We start from the raw sequence: 22,196 nt of genomic DNA, 5'->3' as shown, positions 1-22,196 counted from the left end.
TATATAGTCTTCCTTTTATTGAGCCCAGCTGAATAGAAAGCCTGGAGAGGTTGCTTTACCGCATGGCAAAAAAGAAAACATCTTCCAAACATCGGAATCTAGAAGCAGATTTTTGCAGTTTTTAGTTCTTGTGACATGCAGTAGAATTTTAAGAGGGGTCGCAAGGCAAAGTTAACAGTTGGTGAAATGTATCAACATGGCAGCTGTATGACTAATGGGGTTGATGTGTTCAAGAGGCTATGTCTCTCACTTCAGGTCAGTGACAAAGTTCTACCAATACCTGTTGGCCTTGGCATTTGCTGTAAAAGAAATCAATGAGAATCCTGACATTTTACCAAATATCACTCTGGGATTTCACATCCTCAATTGCTACTATCTTTTGAAGATGACCTATAAGGCCACTCTCAGCCTGCTTTTTACACACCAGAGCTTCATCCCCAATTTCAGGTGTGATACCCAGAAAAATCTTATAGCTGTCATTGGAGGACTTATGACTGAAGTCTCTACCAGCATTGCAAGGATTTTAGCCATCTACAAGATCCCACAGGTAGACCATATACTTGACGGTATTGAGATTTCACAGCCATAAAATTGTCTTCTCGTTGATTTCAATAATTCTTATACAATTTCTTTCAGTTCACTTTTGGATCATTTTCCCCAGCGCAAGGGGGAAAGATGCTATTTCCTTCCTTGTACCAGATGGCCCCAAACGAAGTCTATCAGTATATGGGAGTTGTGCGTCTCCTTCACCATTTCAGGTGGACATGGATTGATCTCATTGCTGTGGATAATGATAATGGGGACAGGTTTTTACAGTCTGTGGTCTCTTTGCTTTCACAGAACAAAATTTGTTATTCCTTTCTTCTAAGAATACCCAAAAGGACATTCGAGGAGGAAACCTTAATGTTGCTTTTAGGGCTGCAGGAACAATATTCACATCTTGTGGAGAGCAAAGCCAATGTATACTTTGTATATGGGGAGCCTCCGACGCTGCAAATTTTGAGCATGCTGCTCTCTGCATCAGAACAATTGCCTCTTAGAGGTAAAGTGTGGATTGTCACATCTCACTGGGAATTTGAATCATTGTCCATTCAAAAGATCTGGAACACAGAAACCTTCCATGGGGCCTTATCATTAACAGTTCACTCTAATCAGCCACCGGGGTTCCAAAAGTTTCTTCAGATGATAAAACCTTCCTGGGCAAAAGGAGATGGCTTTATCCAGGAGTTTTGGGAAGAGGCATTCAGCTGCTCATTGAAAATTTCCAACATGCAAGAAGAACACTTGAGAATTTGCACTGGGGAGGAGAAGTTAGAGACTGTTCCTGGGATTTTGTTTGAAATGAGCATGACCGGCCACAGCTACAATGTCTACAATGCTGCCTATGCTGTGGCACATGCTTTCCATGCCATCTATATATCCACAACCATGCAAAGAAGATTCAAAGATGGAGGCCACCTGGAATTTTTGAATGTACAGCCATGGCAGGTACTTGTTTGTTTGTAAAGTGCCATAAAGTTGCCGTTCAGAGGTGGTTTGCCATTGCCTGCCTCCGTGTCACGACCCTGGTATTCCTTGGAGGTCTCCCATCCAAACTCCTGCCAGGGTTGACCCTGCTTAGCTTCTGAGATCTGACAAGATCAGACTAGCCTGGGTTATCCAGGCCAGGGCCAAACTAACATAGCGACACTATATAACTATGACTTCCAAAAGTGACTTCCAATGCAAAACGGGTGTGTGGGGGAGGTCCTAGCATGGATGTCCTTCATGTTTTGCATTACAACTTCCATTCCCATACTGAAACAGACAGTCGGTTTTGACACCCATAGTTTTCTGAGGAGTTGTATGCATCTTTATATAGATGTGTTAAGAATGGGGTTGCTGAGCAGGTCTCAGTGATTCATTGTTCTGTTTTTACTGTATATTGTAAAGCAGAATTGCTACACACAATGAACTAATCTAACTTAATTAACAGCGAATTCCTCAAATGTGCCGGCAGCCATGCTGAAAGCTTTTAGGAGACCGGCAACGGCGCATGCGGTGCAAGGGCCCACACCGCCAGTGCCTGGAAGGCACACGCCAGCATGAGTAGCCCCAGTGCAAGCGTGCAGGCCCGGCTGCCTGTCTCCGGCTGCCGCCCCCTCCTGCTCGCCTCCATCTGCCAGCATAGGCCACAGCGGCGAGCGGGGGAGGCATTCCGGGGAGACGTTCCGACGCCCTGGGAGGCGTTCCTGGGGCGTAACGGCGCTGGCCGGGGGGCGAGGCCAACGTTAGTCAGCCTCCCAAGACCGTTTTTTTTTTGCCAAGATACGCCAGCTTTTTGCTTTTTGCTGGCATAGGTTGCACGGGTTTTTGGCGCCGGGTAGAGGTTTTGGTGGTGCCGAAACCTCCTTAGGAGTAACGCTGCTGGGTTGCCTCCTAAGCCCGGCGCAGGCATTCCATTCAGGAATGCGCTGTAAAATACTCTAAATTGCATTGCATTTTTTTAACCAACTAACTTTCCCTAATGGTCACTCCTCTTACAATATAGCTTCATCTTTATCTGAGGAACATGTCCTTCAACAACAGTGCTGGAGACACAGTGCATTTTAATGAAAACGGAGAATTGGTGGAAGGTTTTGACGTTACCAACTGGATAACTTTCCCAAACAGCTCTTTTGTTAGAGTCAGAGTGGGAAGACTCGATCCTCAGGCTCATCAAGGGCAAGAATTAACCCTTAATTCTGACTTAATTGTGTGGCATGAAAGCTTTAATCAGGTGGGGTACAGCTGCAGATGCCTGCATCTTTTATTCATAGGGAGGGAACCTTTTTAGCATTTGCTGAGTTGCTTTCATTTATGACAGGGAATTTGGGAGTTGGCTTGCCAAACTGCATAGTCCCACTATCCAGATCATGATAACTTTTCATGGATTCTTATCAAAATGACTATTTTCCTGTTCTTTTGTTGGGGGGTGGGGATGAGGAATTGTCACCAATTAGGAAACCATTTTAGTGCCTCTTGACTTTCATTGTGCTAAAATATCACAAACATCTTAATAATTTCATGACAGGATTTCAGAAAACATACGTTTGATATCGAGCAAAAGATTACATTTTGTGGCCATGATTGTAGCAACTAATTGGGATATTCTGCTGTGCACAGTGCAATAATATCCTCTTTTCTTTGTTTACTGCCAGGTACTGCCTCTGTCTGTGTGCAATGACAACTGTCGTCCTGGTTATCACAGGAAAAAGAAGGAGGGAGAGAAATTTTGCTGCTACGATTGTGCTCCATGTCCAGAAGAGATGATCTCTGACCAGATAGGTAGGATAATTAATGTACAGAGGAGTCAAACATTTTCGATAATATATCATGTTCAGTAAATTTAATACAATGGGGGGCCACACAGGGACTGGGAAAACCTGCTGCTCACTGATTCTGCCTTTAGATTAAGGAGATTATCATGCATAAATTTCTGTTATGCTCATCAAAGTCTACAAACATCAGCTTTTGGCAAGGTATAATATCCCCCCCCCCCGACCAAATGCTGTAATGGTTTCAGTTTTATGATCTAGACCAGTGGTTCCCAAACCTTTTCGGCCACCGCCCCCTTGGTTCCACAAACTCAACCCCAGCGCCCCCTACGCTATCCTATAAAAAACATTATTCAAGATAGGGGTGTGCATGATGCACTAAAGAAGATAATAACAAGATTTCAAAACAGTAACAAGTAATTGTACATCTATTCAAAATCAAATTAAAACTTTTTAGTTGAAATTTATTCAACAAAACTGATGAACTTGATCCAGTGGTCCCAGCTCTTCAAAGTCTGGGGAAAAAATTCTGATAGTTTCCACCAAATTTGCCAGCATGGAGCCATAGCTTGATCTATTGTAAATTAGTGAACAACACAGTTGAAGGGGCCCACCTCTAGCACCCCCCTGCGGCCCCCTTGCCTCTTAGTGCCCCTCTAGGTAATCCTACTGCCCCCCAGGGGGTGGTACTGCCCACTTTGGGAACCACTGATCTAGACATAGCATTCCTCAGTCAGGCCTTGGCAAACTGAATGTACCATGGTCCTGTTCAAATAGCTTTTAATTTGCTGGATATATTTATTTTAAAATGATCACCGGGCCTGTTTCAGTGCTCATGTTGGCAAGGTGGCTTATAGTAACAAGCATTTGCTTGCTGAATACAGCAACATAAAATATTTTTATCCAGCCAACTTTTTCACTTAATCTCACCCAATTGTCCTCCTCACCCCCGTCCAACACGACTTCTGTCCATAGAAATCTTATGATCTTCCACATAGCCTTTTTTCATGTGTGAAGGGGACCTCTCCTTCCTTTTCCATGAGCAGAAAAGCTGGTTGGATCCAACCCATTAAAATCAGGATGTTCCCGATACATAACTAACATTTTAAAGAAGTTTTGTCCTATACCATTTCAGAACAGCCCACATGCTCATTATGTACTTGGAGAAAACAAGACTTGAGGTTCCAATCTGCTGTTCCAAAATTATGAGATTCTTTCTCCCAAGATGTTGTTCAAAGTAATGAAAAATACAGCTGTTTCTCTTTTTCAGACATGGAGGCTTGTGTGAAATGTCCAGATGATTGCTTTGCAAACTACCACCAAAACCAGTGCATTCCTAAGGATATAAGCTTCCTCTCTTACAAAGAACCTTTGGGGATCACCTTGGTTGTGTTGGCAATATCTTTCTCTCTGGTCACAGCTTTGGTGCTTCGAACCTTCATAAAGTACAAAGACACTCCCATCGTCAAAGCCAACAACCGGAGCCTCACCTACATTCTCCTCATCTCCCTTCTTCTCTCCTTCCTCTGCTCTTTGCTCTTTATTGGACAGCCTCAAGATGTGACCTGTCTACTTCGACAAACTTCATTTGGCATCATCTTCTGTGTGGCCCTTTCTAGTGTGCTGGCCAAAACCATCACTGTGGTTTTGGCCTTCATGGCCACCAAACCAGGATCTAGAGTAAGGAAATGGATAGGGGAAAGAATGGCCTACTCTGTAGTGGTTTCCTTTTCCTTTATTCAAGTAGCTGCTTGTATTCTGTGGCTAAGTACTTCCCCTCCATTCCTAGATAAAGATATGCATTCATTGTCAAGGAAAATCATACTGGAATGTAATGAAGGGTCGATTACCATGTTTTACTTTGTTTTGGGCTACATGGGCTTCCTGGCCATGGTCAGCTTCATAGTGGCTTTTCTTGCCAGGAAGTTACCTGACATTTTTAATGAAGCCAAGTTTATTACTTTCAGCATGTTGGTCTTTTGCAGTGTTTGGCTGTGCTTCCTTCCAACCTATTTGAGCACTAAGGGGAAATACATGGTGGCAGTGGAGGTCTTCTCCATCGTATCCTCTGGCACTGGTTTACTGGGGTGCATTTTTTCACCCAAATGCTACATCATTATTCTAAGGCCTGAGATGAACAAGAGAGAGCAGTTCATACAAAGAAAGAAGAAAAACATTTAAGCTTCACTCAGTCTATATGTTTTTCCCCCTGTGTAATTGTTCACACAATAGACTCATATCTTCAGAGTTCTCAAACTCTGTTGTTGTGGGAACTGCTCAAATGATAATATTTTAGATTTCCCTGATGAAACACATGCAAAATGTGTAGGGGTTTCAGAACTTAATTAAAATTAATTATCCCACTGTACCAATTGCCTCTTGGGTGTTTTGTTTTTCCTGTCATGGGAAACTGCCATGATCATCAAAAGACATTGGCCAGTCTCATAGGGTACAAATGAGCATTGAGATGGGTAACTTGTATTTCCAAGAAATCTCTCTTTGGATGGATTTTGATGGTTGTTGTATGATATGGAGCATGTTAAACTGAAACGATGGAGCATTTTCTAAAAATAATGCACAAAATAATTAGTCTTTCTCTATTTTTGTATCCTGTCAGCTTCTATTACAGTCCAAAGACCCTCTGTACACATACAGAGGCATTTTTTCTTTAAGACATACATAGCAATCCTGAAGGCAAGTGTAGTTCGGGGACAGCCAAGGATAGCACTGCTTCCTATAGGGTTGCCAGCCTCCAGGTAGTAGCTGGAGATCTCCTGCTATTACAACTGATCTCCAGCCGATAGAGATCAGTTCACCCGGAGGAAATGGCCACTTTTGCAATTGGACTCTATGGCATTGACATCCCTCCCCTCCCCAAACCCTGCACTCCTCAAGCTCTTCCCCCAAAACCATCCACCAGCGGCAAATAGGGACCTGACAACCCTAGCTTCCTGAGAGGCTTCCTGGACCATAAACCATAAACAAAATAAAAAATTCCTGTGAAACTCCCCCATTGAGTTTCAAGGGGTCACACCACCAATTTCACGGGGTCACGCCACAGGGTCACACCACAAAAATGGCTTGTTCCCACATCGAAACGGCTTTGGAAGCTGCCTGCAGGCATCTCCGCCCCTGGGAAAGCCCCCTGTATGCTGGTGTGAGCACTTGTGCCAGAAAAAAACATTTATGGGGAGGCAGCACTGGCACATGAGGCTTGCACTGCCTGGTTACTCCTCAGAGCCAGTGTAAATCACCATACGCTTTGGATGGTACAAGTGGCATGGACACAGGTGCGGGGGTACGGCGGCTCCAAAGCAGCTCCTGCCCCCCCGCCCTTCAGAATTGCACGGTTAGTCTTTGTAATGTTCTTAGGGGTACTGGTCTTTGGAGTGCACATATCAAGCAATGGGGGGGGGGGGTTTAGGGGATTTTAACTTGAAAGCCTTCCATTATTGCTTGTGGGGAATCTTTCAAGGGCTCGAGGAGGGGGGGGCTGTGTTTTAAGGCAGAGGCACCAAATTTGCAGCCCAGCTTCTGGTGACTCTCCTTAGAAGAACCCACAAGGTGGGTAAAGATTGGGTCAGGGAGTCCAATTATATGGGCCCCCAATGGAAGAAAAATGGGGGCTCATAAAATTGGTACAGCATGCGAGTGGTGTCCCACTTATTTCTTAGCACTCCATCAACATCTTTAGCTGCAATATGTGAAATGCACTGAAGCAAGGAAGATCACATGGCACTAAGTGGACATTTGGCAATGTATTTCTGAGATCAAATGCTGATTTGCCACACTTTCCAATTGTTGGTGTGCATGTGAGAACAACAAAATAAATAAACATCCATTCAAATTGGCATATGAATTACAACAAAATGGTTCATCTAAAAATGTGATTGAGGTCTCATACTTTTATCACACCCGTAGATCACTCTTCTTCCATAGAGCTTTGTAAATGGAGTTATCCTCACAACATCCTGTCACCTGGATTAAGACAACAGCAGAGGAGATGGGAGCAACAGGTAAAGGGGTTACCCATGTAAAAATGCCATGCATAGTCCACTATGTTTAAATATATATCTCATGCTAGCTGGGCCATACAGTTATACTGTAAGGCACATAAGAACATAAGAAAGGCCATGCTGGATCAGTCCAAGGAACATCATGTCCAGCAGTCTGTTCACACAGTGGCCAACTAGGTGCCTCTAGGAAGCCCACAAACAAGGCAACTGCAGCAACATTGTCCTGCCTGTGTTCCACGGCACTCAATATTATTAGGCATGCTCCTCTGATCCTGGAGAGAATAGGTATGCATCATGACTAGTATCCATTTTGACTGGTAGCCATGAATACCATTCTCCTCCATGAATATGTCCACTCCACATCCTTAGCAAGCTATGTGCAGCTTTCTTCACACTACCTCAAAAGGAAAAAGAATTCTAGTACCATTTCAGATGAAAAAAATCCTATAAACTTTGTCATGTATGATGCCACAGCAGAGGCCAACTCACTGGGGACTAAATTATCTCCATAATTATCAAATCACTGCCTTCTTTTTTTTTTTAATACCCCACAGATTTCCAGGGCCGCTAGCAAAACCCACAAGATCCATAACAGAACAACATTATAAAACCTCTCGTGTTTTTTCAGAAGTAGTTTAAGGGACAGGCAAGGCTCTGTTAGACTTTCATGTGGTACTGTTTATCAAGGTGGCACTTTCACCATTTTTAAACACAAAAATACATTACTGGTAACCACCCTACACATAACCTAAGGCTTCTCAGAGTGACAAACTGTACATCCTAAAACACATAGTCACTAACAATCTCTCTTGTGTACATCTTCTGTTGAACAAAGGTTTTTTTTTACAAAGTTTTCATACATGTTGTGATCCTGCCACCAGCTATTTCTTTAGCAGCACATAGTTCCAGTGGGCTAGTCTATCGCAGCAAAAATCAACACGAGTGTTGAGGAATCTTTCAGATCCTGCTACATCCACTTCATTCTAACACACAAGAAACTTGTAGGTAAGGTACAGTGAAAGCTAAGAAGAAAAGGGATAATCTTTGCCTACTGTACAGCTGCTGCAGATCCCTTGGTGGAAAGCATCGCCTCCATTATCTGCCTGTCAAGAAAGGACACCACACAAGTGACAGTAGCCAGATACTGCGCCGCAAGGCAACATGGAGATTTGCTTCTGGAAGGGAAGTTTTGTCATAAACACCACACTGGTAGCTGTGTTGCTCCTTCTACTGCTGTGTCCTACTGTCTGCGAGATGCATTCCCAGTGCGACATCTGTGATAACCCCCTTCCGATCGCTCACGAGTTCTATCATTCGGGTGATCTTGTCATCGGTCAGATTGTCGCTCATATTCTCATGATGCATGGTTCTCCTTCTTTCCTGGAACTGCCCAAGGAGACGTTGATTAAAGAGCCTATGTAAGAATTTCTTTCTTTTATCTCTCTCCTTGGCTTGTTCACAAAGAAAAAAAGTCAGAAGAAGTCATAATCATACCTGATGAGTTCTCATTAAAAGAGATAGCATAATGGAAGACAGTGGGGCTTTGTTAGATACAATCCACTGGGAAGTTCTCTTGTGCAGGCTCTATGCGAGTGAATTGAATCTGTGGACTTCCATGAGGTTTGTAAAGAAGAATGACACACAGGTTTGTGACCTTAGTTATGAAGACCATTTGATTGCCTCTTACCTTTTCCCTTCATCCTTGTCCTGGCCAAGTCACCTCCACCCTTCCATAATTTACCATTTAATAATGTTTTACGTATCAAAATGCTGCCATGTTTTATTCTGACTACAGTTTTCATGAATTATCCATGCTTAATCCAAAGTCTTTCGCTATGATTTCAATGGGAAAAACCCACAATGAAGCCACAACTGGAGCAGACAAACCAAATCCCAGTTCCATGTTGATTCTATTTGAGTGATAAATATCTTTACAATGACAAGGTCAGCCTCATGTGTTGCTACACTTTCAGGATCCAGTGAAGACTGAAAATATGTTAATGTAGGGTTCTATATTAGGGTGAATTTGCCCCCAGGCAAAATACAATGCTTGGATTTTTTCTTAATGTTACTTTTAAATGAACATACTTTTCTTGAATCTTACAAGGCTCCTCAGTGTACTCATTAGCAATATCTTACCTGGGTTCATTCAGCCAATACACTTCCTCCACTGCCTTTAAAAGTTTATGCTACCTTGAACGGACCTCACTTTCTTGTGTACTTCTTTTGTTGTGTTTGTTGGTGCAGTGATTCTTCCTGATTTTCCAAATATACGCCCTGGCCGTTCATGCATGGCTGTTTCCTTGCGGTCGCCCCACCAACATCGGGACTTTGCTTTGATTATGCTTGCATTTTCTGACCGTCAGAGGTCACCTGGCTCTCCCTGTACATTTTGCCCACATTTTCTGGATTTGTGTTTAGCCAGCATCCAGAATAACATGGGGGAAATGCACAGAAGTGGCACACCCCCACTTCTGACTGAGTGCTGCCTGACTGCTGTGGTTAAATGGCTAAGAGAGAAAAAGCAAAATGAATCCTGATAAACTGAAATAATGCCAGTTGAGATGACTGAGTCCCTGAAGGGTAATGTACTTTGCAGTTCAGCTGATCCTTGCTGACAGTTAAGATCCTAGAAGTTATACTGTATCCAGCATTACTGGTGCAAAACCAAGTTAATGCAGATGAAAGAAAATGCTTTCTTCCAACTTCATGAAGCCTGAAAGATGGCCCCCCCACCTTGATTCAGCCAGTCTAGCCAACTGAATCCATGCCATGGTAACACTGAGATTAGACTACAGTAATGCACTCTAAATGGGTCTGCCCTTGAAGTCAACCTGGAGATTCTAACTAGTACAGAATGCCACAGCTTAGTTATCAGGCTCTATATGGGACATGTACATTACACCTATTCTGTAGTCATTCCATTAGCTGCTTGTCAGCTACCAGGTTCATTTCAAGGTACTGACTGTCAACTAAAAATCCTTCATGGCTGTGGACCCTCACATCTGCAAGACCGCCTCTCCTCCTATATTCTGCTACAACAGCTCTACTCATCTGTTCTGGTCTTTCTGCCACCCAGCAAGCAGTCAAGATCAACAACCACCTGTTGCTGCCCCTACCTTGTGAAACAGCCAGCCAGAGGAGATCAGGAAGGCACCCAAGCTTCTGTTGTGCTGCTAATTATGCAAAGCAGAGTTGTTCAGGAGAGCTTTTCTATAAAGTTGATAGGGCTAAGCTATAACAGAATAATTTAGGAAAGTGCTTTATAAAGGGACTGTGGATTATACCACTATGGATAGGACGTATTATTTGTTTTTTGCATGTATCACCCTATTATTGTTTGATTGTCGTCTACTGATGGGATACCATTTTTCTTTATTATATTCACACTCTGTATCATGCCTAATACGTTATGTTCTCTCAGATCTCAATAATCCAAGTCCTCGTACATTTTCCGTTCGATATCTCCTCATATTGATTGTATCAGCCTATATTGTTCTTATTATATGTTTGTTTGTTTGTTTGTATAAAATGCTGTCCATTTATACAGTGCAATCTGCTTTGAGTATCAGCAAGACAGAAAGACCATATATACAGTAAATAAATAACCAAATAACTAACTAAACAAATAAGCGGGTGAATGAAACTTATCAAGATTGTGGGTTGGATTCTACCAGACATTCTGCTCAACTCTCACAAATTCTATAGCCTGCTGTTGTGATGAATGCTTACTACTCTTTATTGATCAATTGCCCTACAGATCAGTGATCAAGTACTACCAATATCTCTTGGCCTTGGTGTTTGCTGTTAAAGAGATGAACGAGTCTCCTAACATTTTACCAAATATCACTTTGGGATTTCACATCCTCAATGGCTACTACCTCCCAAGGATGATGTATAAAGTCACTCTAAGCCTGCTTACCGCACACCAGAGCTTTGTTCCCAACTTCATGTGTGACCCACAGAAAAAACTCATAGCTGCCATTGGAGGACTAGTCTCTGAAACCACTGCCAACATGGCCGCCATTTTGTCCATCTACAACATTCCACAGGTTGGCCATATGCACAGGGTTTCAGAAATGCACACCTTTAATACATAATCAAACACTGCATTTAAAGCTGTCTGGAAAACATGCTTCTTTTATTTATTTCAGTTCTCCTATGGATCATTTTCCCCAGTGCAAGATGACAAAATGCTATTCTCTTCTTTATATCAGATGGTCCCAAATGAAGACTATCAGTTCAGGGGAATTGTACATTTACTTCAGTATTTCAGATGGACATGGATTGGGCTCATTTCTGTGGATAATGACAATGGAGACAGATTTTTACAGTCAGTGGTCCCTTTGCTTTCCCAGAACAAGATCTGTTATTCCTTTGTACTTAGAATGCCAAAAAGGACCTATGAGGATGAAGCATTCCTGATGTTTTATAAGTTTCAGGCGCAATATTTAGTTCTCGTGAAGAGCAAAGCCACTGTATATTTTGTATATGGAGAAGCTCCTTCACTGCACATTTTGAGAATGTTGCTTTCGTTGGGAGAATTGGTTTCATTGCCACTTCCAGGTAAAATATGGGTTGTTACTTCCCACTGGGAATTTGAATCTCTATCCATTGAAAAGATTTGGGACACCGAAGCCTTCCACGGGGCCATATCCTTTGCAGTTCATTCTAATCAGCCACCCGGCTTCCAAAAATTCCTTCAAAACATAAGACCCTCCTGGGCAACAGGTGATGGCTTTATCCAGGAATTCTGGGAGCAGGCATTCAGCTGTTTGTTGATGCCTTATAAAAAGAAGGAGGAAAGCAAGACAATTTGCACTGGAGAAGAGAAGCTGGAAAGCCTTCCTGGAATTCTCTTTGAAATGAGCATGACTGGCCACAGCTACAATGTCTACAATGCCGCCTATGCGGTGGCACATGCTTTGCATGATATCTATGTATCCAGATATAGATATAGAAGACTGGTTGATGGAAGGGAGATGGCATTTCAGAATGTTCCGCCATGGCAGGTAATTGACTGTCTGTGACACAATTTTATTTGTAAAAGCTGACTAAACTATCAAGCATCGACTGGTTGTATTGGGTCCTAGAAGGATGAATATGTGACCACAATGTTACATTTTCCCCACAGTTACCATTCACTTCAGACCATGTGTGTGTGTGTTAGGTGCCATCAAGTTGCTTCCAAGTCATGGCGACCCTATGAATCAATATCCTCCAAAACATCCTATCATTAACAGCCTTGTTCCAGTTTTGCAAACTGGGGGCTGTGGCTTCCTTTATAGAGTCAACGCATCTCATGTTGGGTCTTCCTCTTTTCCTGCGGCCTTCAACTTCTCCTAGCATTATTGTCTTTTCCAGTGAGTTTTGTCTTCTCATAATGTGACCAAAGTAAGATAGCCTCAATTTAGTGCTCATTAACTTATCTCAAAATTCCAAAAGTGTCCAATTAGTAAGCTTTACTTACTGCTACATGACACATTTTGATAAACAGAAGGGACATGCCACACTGTTGGTGTCCCGCTCCCCTATTCTTTTGAGAACACGAGCAAATCATAACTTGGCCAAAACAGGTACTATTATAACATTTGATTTTTTGAGCATTTATTTTTTGTAAATTCTTACAATTGTACACACTATCCAAAACATTCTCTTCCAACACCACATTTCAAAGAAACAATTCATTCTACTTTTCTAAGATCTATATCTGAGTTCCTATGCTGCATTTCTAATGCTGTCCTCAGAATAGAGTCAGGGAGGGTGTCACTTGAAGCATGCAATTGGCACCAAGGGGTGTGCTTCTGGCTTAAGTTAAACTTTAATCCTCTTGGCTTAGCAGTTTTAATTCTTTTAGAGAACATTTGTTCAGGCTGAGCAGAAGCCATTGAGATGATATTACAATGTTGTGCCATCTTGAGTTTTTAGAAGTGAAAGAAACAATCAAAGAAGCTGGGATACAGCCCTTCAGGTAGATCCCAGGACAATTCTTGTTTGGTAGTAAGGAATTGTAGCCAAAATTTTCTTCCTGCAAATTACTCTATGCCTATCAAATTATGCTTCAGTATAAGGTTTGTGCCCTGACCTGGATGGCCCAGGCTAGCCTGATCTCATCAGATCTCAGAAGCTAAGCAGGGTCAGCCCTGGTTAGTATTTGGATGGGAGACCACCAAGGAATACCAGGGTTGCTGTGCAGAGGAAAGCACTGGCAAACCACCTCTGTTAGTCTCTTGCCATGAAAATCCCAAAAGGGGTCGCCATAAATAGGTTGCGACTTGACGGCACTTTACACACACACATGAGGTTTGTGCTGTTAAATTTTATTCTCAGTTGTTTGAGAAATTAAGGGGTTATGAGTTATTTTAATGGTTCTTTTCATTATGTTTTTGGTTTGTTAAGGCAGGATTTATATATGCTGTAAAGTGATCAAGATCATGCAAGGAATTGTAACCATCTCCATGTCTAGTAGTCCTATCTTCCATTTCTCTTCCAACCTAGCTCCATCAGTTTTTAAGGAGCATGTCCTTCAACAACAGTGCCGGGGACACTGTGCATTTTAAGGAAAATGGAGAATTAGTGGAAGGTTTCGATATTATCAACTGGGTAACTTTCCCAAACAGCTCTTTTGTTAGAGTCAAAGTTGGACAATTGGATCCCCGGGCTCCGGAAGGAAAAGACCTGATGCTTAATGATGATCTAATAGTGTGGCATAGAAGCTTTAATCAGGTGAGACATAGCTTCAGATGGCTGAGTCAGACAAGGGTCCATTCAAGAAGAAGAGTTGGTTTTTATATGCCAACTTTCTCTGCCATTTAAGGAAGAATCAAACCAGCTAACAAACACCTTCCCTTCCCTACCGCACAACTGACACCCTGTGAGGTAGATGGGGGCTGAGAGAGCTCTAAGAGAGCTGTGACAAGCCCAAGGTCACCCAGATGGCTTCGTATGTAAGAGTGGGGAAACCAACCCGGTTCATCAGATTAGAGTCTACCGCTCATGTGGAGGAGTTGGGAATCAAACCTGCTTCTCCAGATTAAACCACCACTCTTAACCACTGCACCACGCTGGCCCTCAAGCCATCAGAGTTCTTTTTTTTTAACCTCAAAATTTGTTTATGAAGTGATTATAATACAAGCTCTGCTTTCACTGTAACATAACATCTGCTTGGCTAAACCACCAGCTCAACATAATATTAGCATAAATCCTGCCTGGTGGAAATATCAATTCAGATTAATGAACTGATAATCTAGTTCACTAATGCAATACTGATTAAACTACCAGTTACCATAGAACCCTTCTCACCTCTCCATGTATATCAGTATTAAAACTCAAATTCTACTGAATAGGACATATAAACAACAACAACAAATGCCAAATGAAAGGCAGCTCTTCTCCAAAGACTGAATCAATATGGAAAAGGACACTGAAGAAAATTAAAAGGAACATGTGGAAGAATAAACAAAATGAATGGGAAGAGGAATGATCCTAAAAGAGTATACCCTTGTGACACCCCAACCCCACACTCACCCAAGTATACACCATCCCTTTCAAAGAAACTACTTCAACACACAAATACATCTGTGAATTGCACACAAACACTTCCTTCAGACATAAGCCATTCCAAATCCTTACTTACAACACCATGAGCTTTGAAAACTTCACAAGGCAAGGCAGTAGCTCGTCTCAGCAGCATAAAGCAAATTCCTGCTTGGGCGATACGTCATCACAGGAGTTCTGCAAACAAACATTAAACATATATCTAAAGTATGTGTTTCCTTTGATGGAGGATGGGCCAGGGCTCAGTGGTAGAGCATCTGCTTGGCATGCAGAAGGTCCCAGGTTCAAACCCTGGCATCTCCAGTTAAAGGGACTAGGCAAGTAGATGATGTGAAAGACCTCTGCCTGACACCCTGGAGAGCTGCTGCCAGTCTGAGTAGACAATACGGGCTTAGATGGACCAGGGGTCTGATTCAGTATAAGGCAGCTTCAGTCCTGTGTTGTTATGCTTCCTGACAGGTGTTGCCTATTTCTGTGTGCAATGACCCCTGCCATCCTGGCTCCAGCAGGAAGAAGAAGGAGGGAGAGAAATTTTGCTGTTATGATTGTGTTCCATGTCCACAAGGGATGATCTCAGAACAGGAAGGTAGGAAACACAATGTACTGAGATATCTATCAATCACTGGCCGTAACAGGGAATGTTCAATAAAATGAAAGTAATCAAAGGGCGAACGTGCATGGTCGCTTTATCCTCCTTTAATCCCTGTTTTAGCCAGGATCAAACGCACATTAGGCAAAACACATGATTTCGATCCTGGCTGAAACCTTGGCTGAAACAGGGATTAAAGGAGGATAAAGCGACCATGCGTTTTCGCCCAAAGTCAGATTACAGTCTGGGATATAGAGGGAATTCATTTGTCCTTTCCCTTGCATAATCCTGTGCAGTCAATAGACTTCCACTGTACTAAATGATTCACAAAGTTACTTAGAAAAATTATCAGGGACTGATAACTGATGCATTTATCTGATATTGCTTTACAACTGCTCTATAGAACCTACAGACTCATTAGCTAGTCCACATAATGGCACCTCACTGGTTCATATGTTAGTGTCATCATGAAATATTTTAACAGACCTTTCTTTTCTTTTCTTTTTAAGATGTGGATGCTTGTGTCAAATGTCCAGAAGAGCTCTACCCCAACCACTATCAAAGCCAATGCATTCCTAAAGATGTAAGCTACCTCTCCTACAAAGAAATGTTAGGGATCGTCTTGATTATATTGGCAACTTCTTTCTCTCTGCTTACGGCTTTTGTGCTTGGAATCATTATAAAAAACAGAGCGACGCCCATAGTCAAAGCCAGCAACCGGCACCTCACCTATGTTCTCCTCATCTCTCTTATCCTTTGCTTCCTCTGCTCTTTCCTTTTCATCGGACAGCCTGCAAAAGTAACCTGCCTTATCCAACAAACTGCTTTTGGAACCACCTTCTCTGTGGCCCTTTCCAGTGTGTTGGCCAAAACCATCACTGTGGTTCTGGCATTCGTAGCCACCAAACCCGGATCAGGAATGAGAAATTGGGTGGGGAAAAGAGTAGCAAATTTGGTAGTATTTTGCTGTTCCTTTATTCAAGCAGCTATTTGTATTATCTGGCTAAGTACTTCCCCTCCCTTTCTCTATATGGACATGCAATCTCTGAATGGGGAAATCATATTAGAATGTCGAGCAGGTTCAGCAGCAATGTTTTATTGTGCCTTGGGATATTTGGGCTTCCTGGCTGTTGTCAGCTTCATAGTGGCTTTCCTTGCCAGGAAGTTACCTGACAGTTTCAATGAAGCCAAATTTATCACCTTCAGCATGTTGGTCTTTTGCAGCGTGTGGTTGTGCTTCATTCCGACTTACTTTAGCACCAAAGGGAAATATATGGTGGCTGTGGAGATCTTCTCCATTTTGGCCTCTAGCGCTGGTTTACTTGTCTGCATTTTTTCCCCTAAATGCTACATCATTATTCTAAGGCCTGAGCTGAACAACAAGCTGCAGTTAATAAAGAGAAAGAATTAAAGAATGTAAGGGCTGAATCTAGCACTGAGCAAGCAGAGCCGCCCCCTCCCTTTCACAACGGACATATTAAGACGTAAAAATATATCTGTAGGCTATTGTACTTTGATTACATTGTGATAATACAAGAGTCACTGGAAAAGACATTCATGCTAGGAAAAGTTGAAGGCAGCAGGAAAAGAGGAAGACCCAACAAGAGATGATTGACTTTATAAAGGAAGCCATGGCCCCCAGTTTGCAAGACCTGAGCAAGACTGTTAATGCAGGACATTTTGGAGGACATTGATTCATAGGGTCACCATGAGTTGGAAGCGACTTGACAGCACTTCACACACACACACAGAGGCTTTGTGAAAGGTTTGATACATAAGTGACCTTCAAGAACATATACCAATGTGACCAAAAGAGAATACTAGGTGTCCAGAGTCAGGCGATTAGCTTTGTCAGGAAACAGACAGCATGGTCAGAGGAAGCAATCCAAGGTCAAACACAGATAAGGTCTAAGGTGTCAAGCACTAGAACGCAAATCTGAAAGGCATGAGCCAAGTCCAGTCCAGAAGAGTTAGCATGTTGGTCTTTTGCCTTCGGCTGGGGTGGGGTGGGGTACAAATTAAATAAATAATAATAATAATTAGAGTCCGCCTGTCATGTGACGGAGTGGGGAATCAAACCCAATTCTCCAGATTTGAGTCTGCTGCTCTTTACCACTATACCATATAGCTCTGAACAATAAATTTTCAATAAAGTAGAAGAAGTGGTGATTTGAAAGCAGGAGAAGCTTTGCCTAGTTTGAAGGGTCATGCTAAGTTCAATGGATGTGTTAACTGTGCCCAGGCAGCTCAGATTAAGACCTTTACTCATATTCTCAGCAAAAAAAGAAAAGAAAAACTATTGTCAAAGGCTTTTATCGGTTCTTGTAGGTTATCCGTGTTGTGTGACTCTTTTCTGTTAAAGTTGTGCTAATGTTTATGAATTTCAATGGCTCCTCTGTGTAATCTGACAAAATAGTTGGTAAAATTGTCCAGTATTTCAGTATCTTGGAATAAGATCTAGCACTGAGCAAGCAGAGCCGCCCCCTCCCTTTCACAACAGACACATGAAGACATAAAAACATATGTTGGCTACCGTACTTTGATTACATTATGAGAAGACAAGAGTCACTGGAAAAGACAATCATGCTAGGAAAAGTGGAAGGCAGCAGGAAAAGAGGAAGACCCAACAAGAGATGGATTTACTCTATAAAAGAAGCCACAGCCCTCAGTTTGCAAGACCTGAGCAAGACTGTTAAAGACTTGGAGGACATTGACTCATAGGGTTGCCATGAGTTGGAAGTGACTTGATGGCTCATAACACACACACACACACAGAGGGAGGCTTTGTGAAAGGCTTGATATATATCAAATGTGTCCAAAAGAGAATAGTAGGTGTCCAGAGTCAGGCAGTTCGCTTTGTCAGGAGACAGACACCGTGGTCAGAGGACGCAGTCCAAGTTCAAACCCAGATAAAGTGTAAGGTGTTAAGCAGTAGAAGGCAAATCTGAAAGTTGTGGGTCAAGTCCAGTCCAGAAGAGTCAGGTTCACTGAGAGTCCAAAGTGCAGCATGGAAACAAAGGCAGCCATGGCACGGGTGTTGACACATTGTTCCCACACTAGCTTTTCTTTGCTAGCTGCTTAAATAGGAAACTAACTTGGCAGGAGAGATAAGCCAGCTGTAGTTAATTAGGCTATTCCGGCATTCCAAGCCAGGTGTCATTCATCAGCACTGCCTCAGCATTGCTGTTAGGGATTGATCTCTACTGAGCCAGCAACCACTTTGCGATCTTTCCTGCCATTCCCTTCATAGATGCCTCCTTTATTATTCCAAAGGTTCTGGCAATCCTAAAGGTAAGACTGACAGCTGCTGGGTTTCAGGCAGGGCTTGAGTTCCTGCGCTAGAGGGCTGAGAGCACAGTGCAGGAGCTTCTGCCTGCAACTGTTTCTCTGTTATAGCTTTTACTTGTGACTGCTCTTTATAGCTCTTACTTGTGACTGTTATCAGCCCGGGGCTGCAACTGACTCCTTTCCCCACCACCTCATCTGAGGAGGTGTCAGCAGGCTAACCCACAACAGTAGGATGTAGGCTATTCAACCACGCAACAAATCTGCAAAATTTATCACATCCATTAAAATATTAAAAGAAGAGCTGGTTTTTTATACCCTGCTTTCGCTATCTTTAAGGAGTCTCAAAGTGGCTTACAATGACCTTCCCTTCCCCTCCTCACAACAGACACCTTGTGAGGTATGTGGGCCTGAGAGAGCTCTGAGAGAACTGTGACTAGCCCAAGGTCACCCAGCAGGATTCATGTGTAGCAGAGTGGCAAATCAAACCCAGTTCTCCAGATTTGAGACTGCCTCTCTTAACCACTATACCACACTAGCTCTGTGTAAAAACTTTCAAATGGTTCAATAAAGTAGAAGACGAAGTGCTGATTTGAAAGCAGCAGAAGCTTTGCCTAGTTTGAAGGGTCATGCTAAGTGCAATGGATGTGTTAACTGTGCCCAGGCTCAGATTAGGACCTTTACTCATCTACTCAGCCACAACAACAACAACAACCACAACTTTTCACCATAAATCATTTCTCTGTTTATTTGCTAAAGTTGTTTACTTTTTAATATTCCCATGTAATATCTTTATGTGGAAGCAACAAAATGTCATTTGAAACACGGGCTGTCCAAACGTCGTAATACAATGACGAATCTCAATTTTGAAGCTCCTTTGGTAATGCATTTTCTTGACAAATATCATCAGCCCGCTGACTTTTGAATTTTTCATTGTTGAGAAGATTCAATGTAGCCTATCAAAGAGTGCATATTTACAGAGTTTCCTCAGCCTGATGATTATACAGACCATGTTCACTCTTTTTATTTGTTTATTCATTGTTCTTATTAATTATTAATTGTTCTTATATCTCGGTAACCACAATACATCTAATTCAGTTCTTCTTTCCAAAGAATGATAAAAGGGATGGGGGGTGGTCAAGCTCACAAACCCTAAAGCTCAAAATTGCAATAGGTTATCCCCATGGTAGCTAATATGGATGAATTGGGAGATGTGGCATCTGGGAGGAGCCTAAAGTGTGCTAGAAGTACAGATCCTTTTAGCAGGAGAAACTCTTCCACATAAGTTGGTGGCAGAAGTTATCTTACTCCCCAGGGGAAAGCTGGTACATCTGGAAAGAGATGCCTCATTGGGCAGAGAGAGAACATTTCTGGACATGTTTTATGGTGCAGCAGAGGCTAATCCATTGGGAAGTCATGATCTGCTCCATTATTGTGAAAATTACTGGTTACCTGACCAAAGGATTTCCAGAGGCAACTAGGGATACAACCTCCATCACACCTGATGGCTTGCATAAAAAAACCCACATTTTGATTAGAACTCAGTCTAGATACAGGGAACTCTTTGCCAGTCTTTTCAACCATGACATTCTCTTTACACAGAAATCCAGATGTGGAAATGTGATATCTGCTTCTTTTTCCTGATTATGTTTCCAGGTGTAGGATTTTATACTGAAAAGCAGAAACTGAACTCCATTAAATATTTGTATCTTCCCCCTCCCCTCTTAGATACATACAGTGACTTTGTTTTGCATGCCTTCTGGGGAAAAGATTCAAGATCAAGATGGCACTAATCATATTGATTTTGCTTCTACTGATGGGTCATACTGTCTGCAAGACACATTCTATTCTTTGCTCCATAAAGGAGGATCCCCTTCCTATTTCTCATGAATTTTACCAGCCGGGTGATCTTCTTATTGGCCAGATTGTTGCTCTCATCTTCTTGATTTATGACTCTCCCTCTTTCCTTCACCAGCCCAAATGGATGTTGAGTAAAGAGCCTCTGTACGAAATACTTTTTACTTTCTCACGCATTACAGAATACATTTGGGATTTTGGGCGTGTCCATCACAATCTTTGCTTTGTATTCTTCAGTGTATTGTTGGACAAAGTCTACTGAGAAGTTCTCTTGCACAAACTCATGCTTGAATTAAGCATGTAGTTTTCTATGGGGCTTGTGAAGCAGAACTACACTCAGGATCATGTCTCTTGTTAGTTCAGAGACAGGTTTTTGCATCACAGCATTTCCTCTTGTCTTTGCCCCCTCCTCTCTCTTTCACCAATTGCCTCCATCCAATACTAAATACCATTATGGCTTATTATTCATATCATTTTTGCTTTGGTAATTTTCTTTGCTTAGTTCTGGGCCTCCTACACATCACCCAAGGGCAAACCTAGTTTTCTCATTGAAATCACAGTTGGAAGTGAGTCACAGAAAACCTTATATTCATAAATGCAAACAAAAGATTGTCTGTATGAGCTGGTACATGTTATCATTTGAGATTTAGAATAATAATATCTTAGGTGACTGCATTACAATAGAAGTAATGTGAGAAATGTGGGAAAAACTTTGCTTACGTACGTCTGGAATTGCTTACATATGTCTGGATTTTGCTGCCAAGTGTACAAGAGTTCGTTGATTGTTGTGGGGTTCCTCTTTGTATTTTCCACCAGTGTCGTGATTTATATAGTAATTGTATTCTCTTCACTATGATTTAGTTGGATTGGGCTGACCCTATTTTATTGTATATTGTTTTTAAAAACCTGATGGCATAGTCATAAGCAGCATACATAGGATGAGATCCAAGCAGGTTTTCTTCCTCAGTCCAGTCCAATGCTTCTACATAGTACAACTCTCCATTGAATATGGCTTTTGTCCATGATTGTTTCACAATCCCCTTTTTGAGTGGTTAAAGGGAACTCCCCATTTTCAAAAGTGGAACACCTGGATGGATCTCACCCATAGAATAAAGGACTTCATCTTTTCCAAATTGGGTTTCAGATATTTTGGCTGACATCAGTCTAAAATCTGTTTTCTTGCATTTCCTCCTCTTTATACATATAATGTGTGTTTTGTTGAGGTTTTTTTTTTACAGAATATTTTTTTTAAGGTTTTGGTTTGCTATTTTGAAACTGCAGGACTGTGGTAAAGCACTACCAGTTCCTCTTGGCCTTGGTATTTGCTGTAAAAGAGATCAATGAGGATCCTGCTATCTTGCCGAACATCACTTTGGGTTTTCACATCCTGAACTGCAACTACCTCGCACAGAACACCTATAAGGCCACGATGAGCTTGCTTTCCTCACACCAGAGCTTTGTTCCCAATTTTAAATGTGATAGTCAGAAAAATACAATGGCTGTCATTGGAGTGCTTCTCCCTCAAACCTCTGTCAGCATGGCCACCTTTTTATCCCTCTACAACATACCACAGGTAGGCTATTTGAAACAGTGACA

General features: G+C 42.2%; 2 protein-coding genes across 2 annotated transcripts; both read left to right on the top strand.

The window, feature by feature from the left end:
- The first annotated feature begins 214 nt into the window (after nucleotides 1-214).
- Nucleotides 215-7,245, top strand: LOC130490530 (vomeronasal type-2 receptor 26-like). Its single transcript, XM_056864355.1, has 6 exons — nucleotides 215-547; nucleotides 637-1,488; nucleotides 2,531-2,758; nucleotides 3,180-3,306; nucleotides 4,567-5,439; nucleotides 7,148-7,245. The coding sequence occupies exons 1-6, from the start codon at nucleotides 215-217 to the stop codon at nucleotides 7,243-7,245; spliced, it is 2,511 nt and encodes an 836-aa protein (XP_056720333.1).
- Nucleotides 7,246-8,566: 1,321 nt separating this feature from the next.
- Nucleotides 8,567-16,869, top strand: LOC130490529 (vomeronasal type-2 receptor 26-like). The gene is made up of 6 exons (XM_056864354.1): nucleotides 8,567-8,730; nucleotides 11,073-11,364; nucleotides 11,467-12,324; nucleotides 13,811-14,038; nucleotides 15,329-15,455; nucleotides 15,968-16,869. The coding sequence occupies exons 1-6, from the start codon at nucleotides 8,567-8,569 to the stop codon at nucleotides 16,867-16,869; spliced, it is 2,571 nt and encodes an 856-aa protein (XP_056720332.1).
- Nucleotides 16,870-22,196: the final 5,327 nt, after the last annotated feature.

The sequence above is a fragment of the Euleptes europaea genome, chromosome 18, assembly GCF_029931775.1.
Source record: "Euleptes europaea isolate rEulEur1 chromosome 18, rEulEur1.hap1, whole genome shotgun sequence".
In the NCBI taxonomy this organism is placed as follows: domain Eukaryota; kingdom Metazoa; phylum Chordata; class Lepidosauria; order Squamata; family Sphaerodactylidae; genus Euleptes; species Euleptes europaea.
Note: the sequence above shows the minus strand (reverse complement) of the source record. Positions and strands in the feature narration are given on the sequence as shown.

Bases quoted from the DNA above. Each gene is read 5' to 3' on its own strand.
- LOC130490529 (XM_056864354.1), top strand. From the start codon at position 8,567: ATGCATTCCCAGTGCGACATCTGTGATAACCCCCTTCCGATCGCTCAC. The intron at 8,731-11,072 runs GTAAGAATTTCT...ATTGCCCTACAG, and splicing joins ACGTTGATTAAAGAGCCTAT to ATCAGTGATCAAGTACTACC. The intron at 14,039-15,328 runs GTGAGACATAGC...GCTTCCTGACAG, and splicing joins GGCATAGAAGCTTTAATCAG to GTGTTGCCTATTTCTGTGTG.
- LOC130490530 (XM_056864355.1), top strand. From the start codon at position 215: ATGGGGTTGATGTGTTCAAGAGGCTATGTCTCTCACTTCAGGTCAGTG. The intron at 548-636 runs GTAGACCATATA...AATTTCTTTCAG, and splicing joins CCATCTACAAGATCCCACAG to TTCACTTTTGGATCATTTTC. The intron at 1,489-2,530 runs GTACTTGTTTGT...CTTACAATATAG, and splicing joins TGAATGTACAGCCATGGCAG to CTTCATCTTTATCTGAGGAA.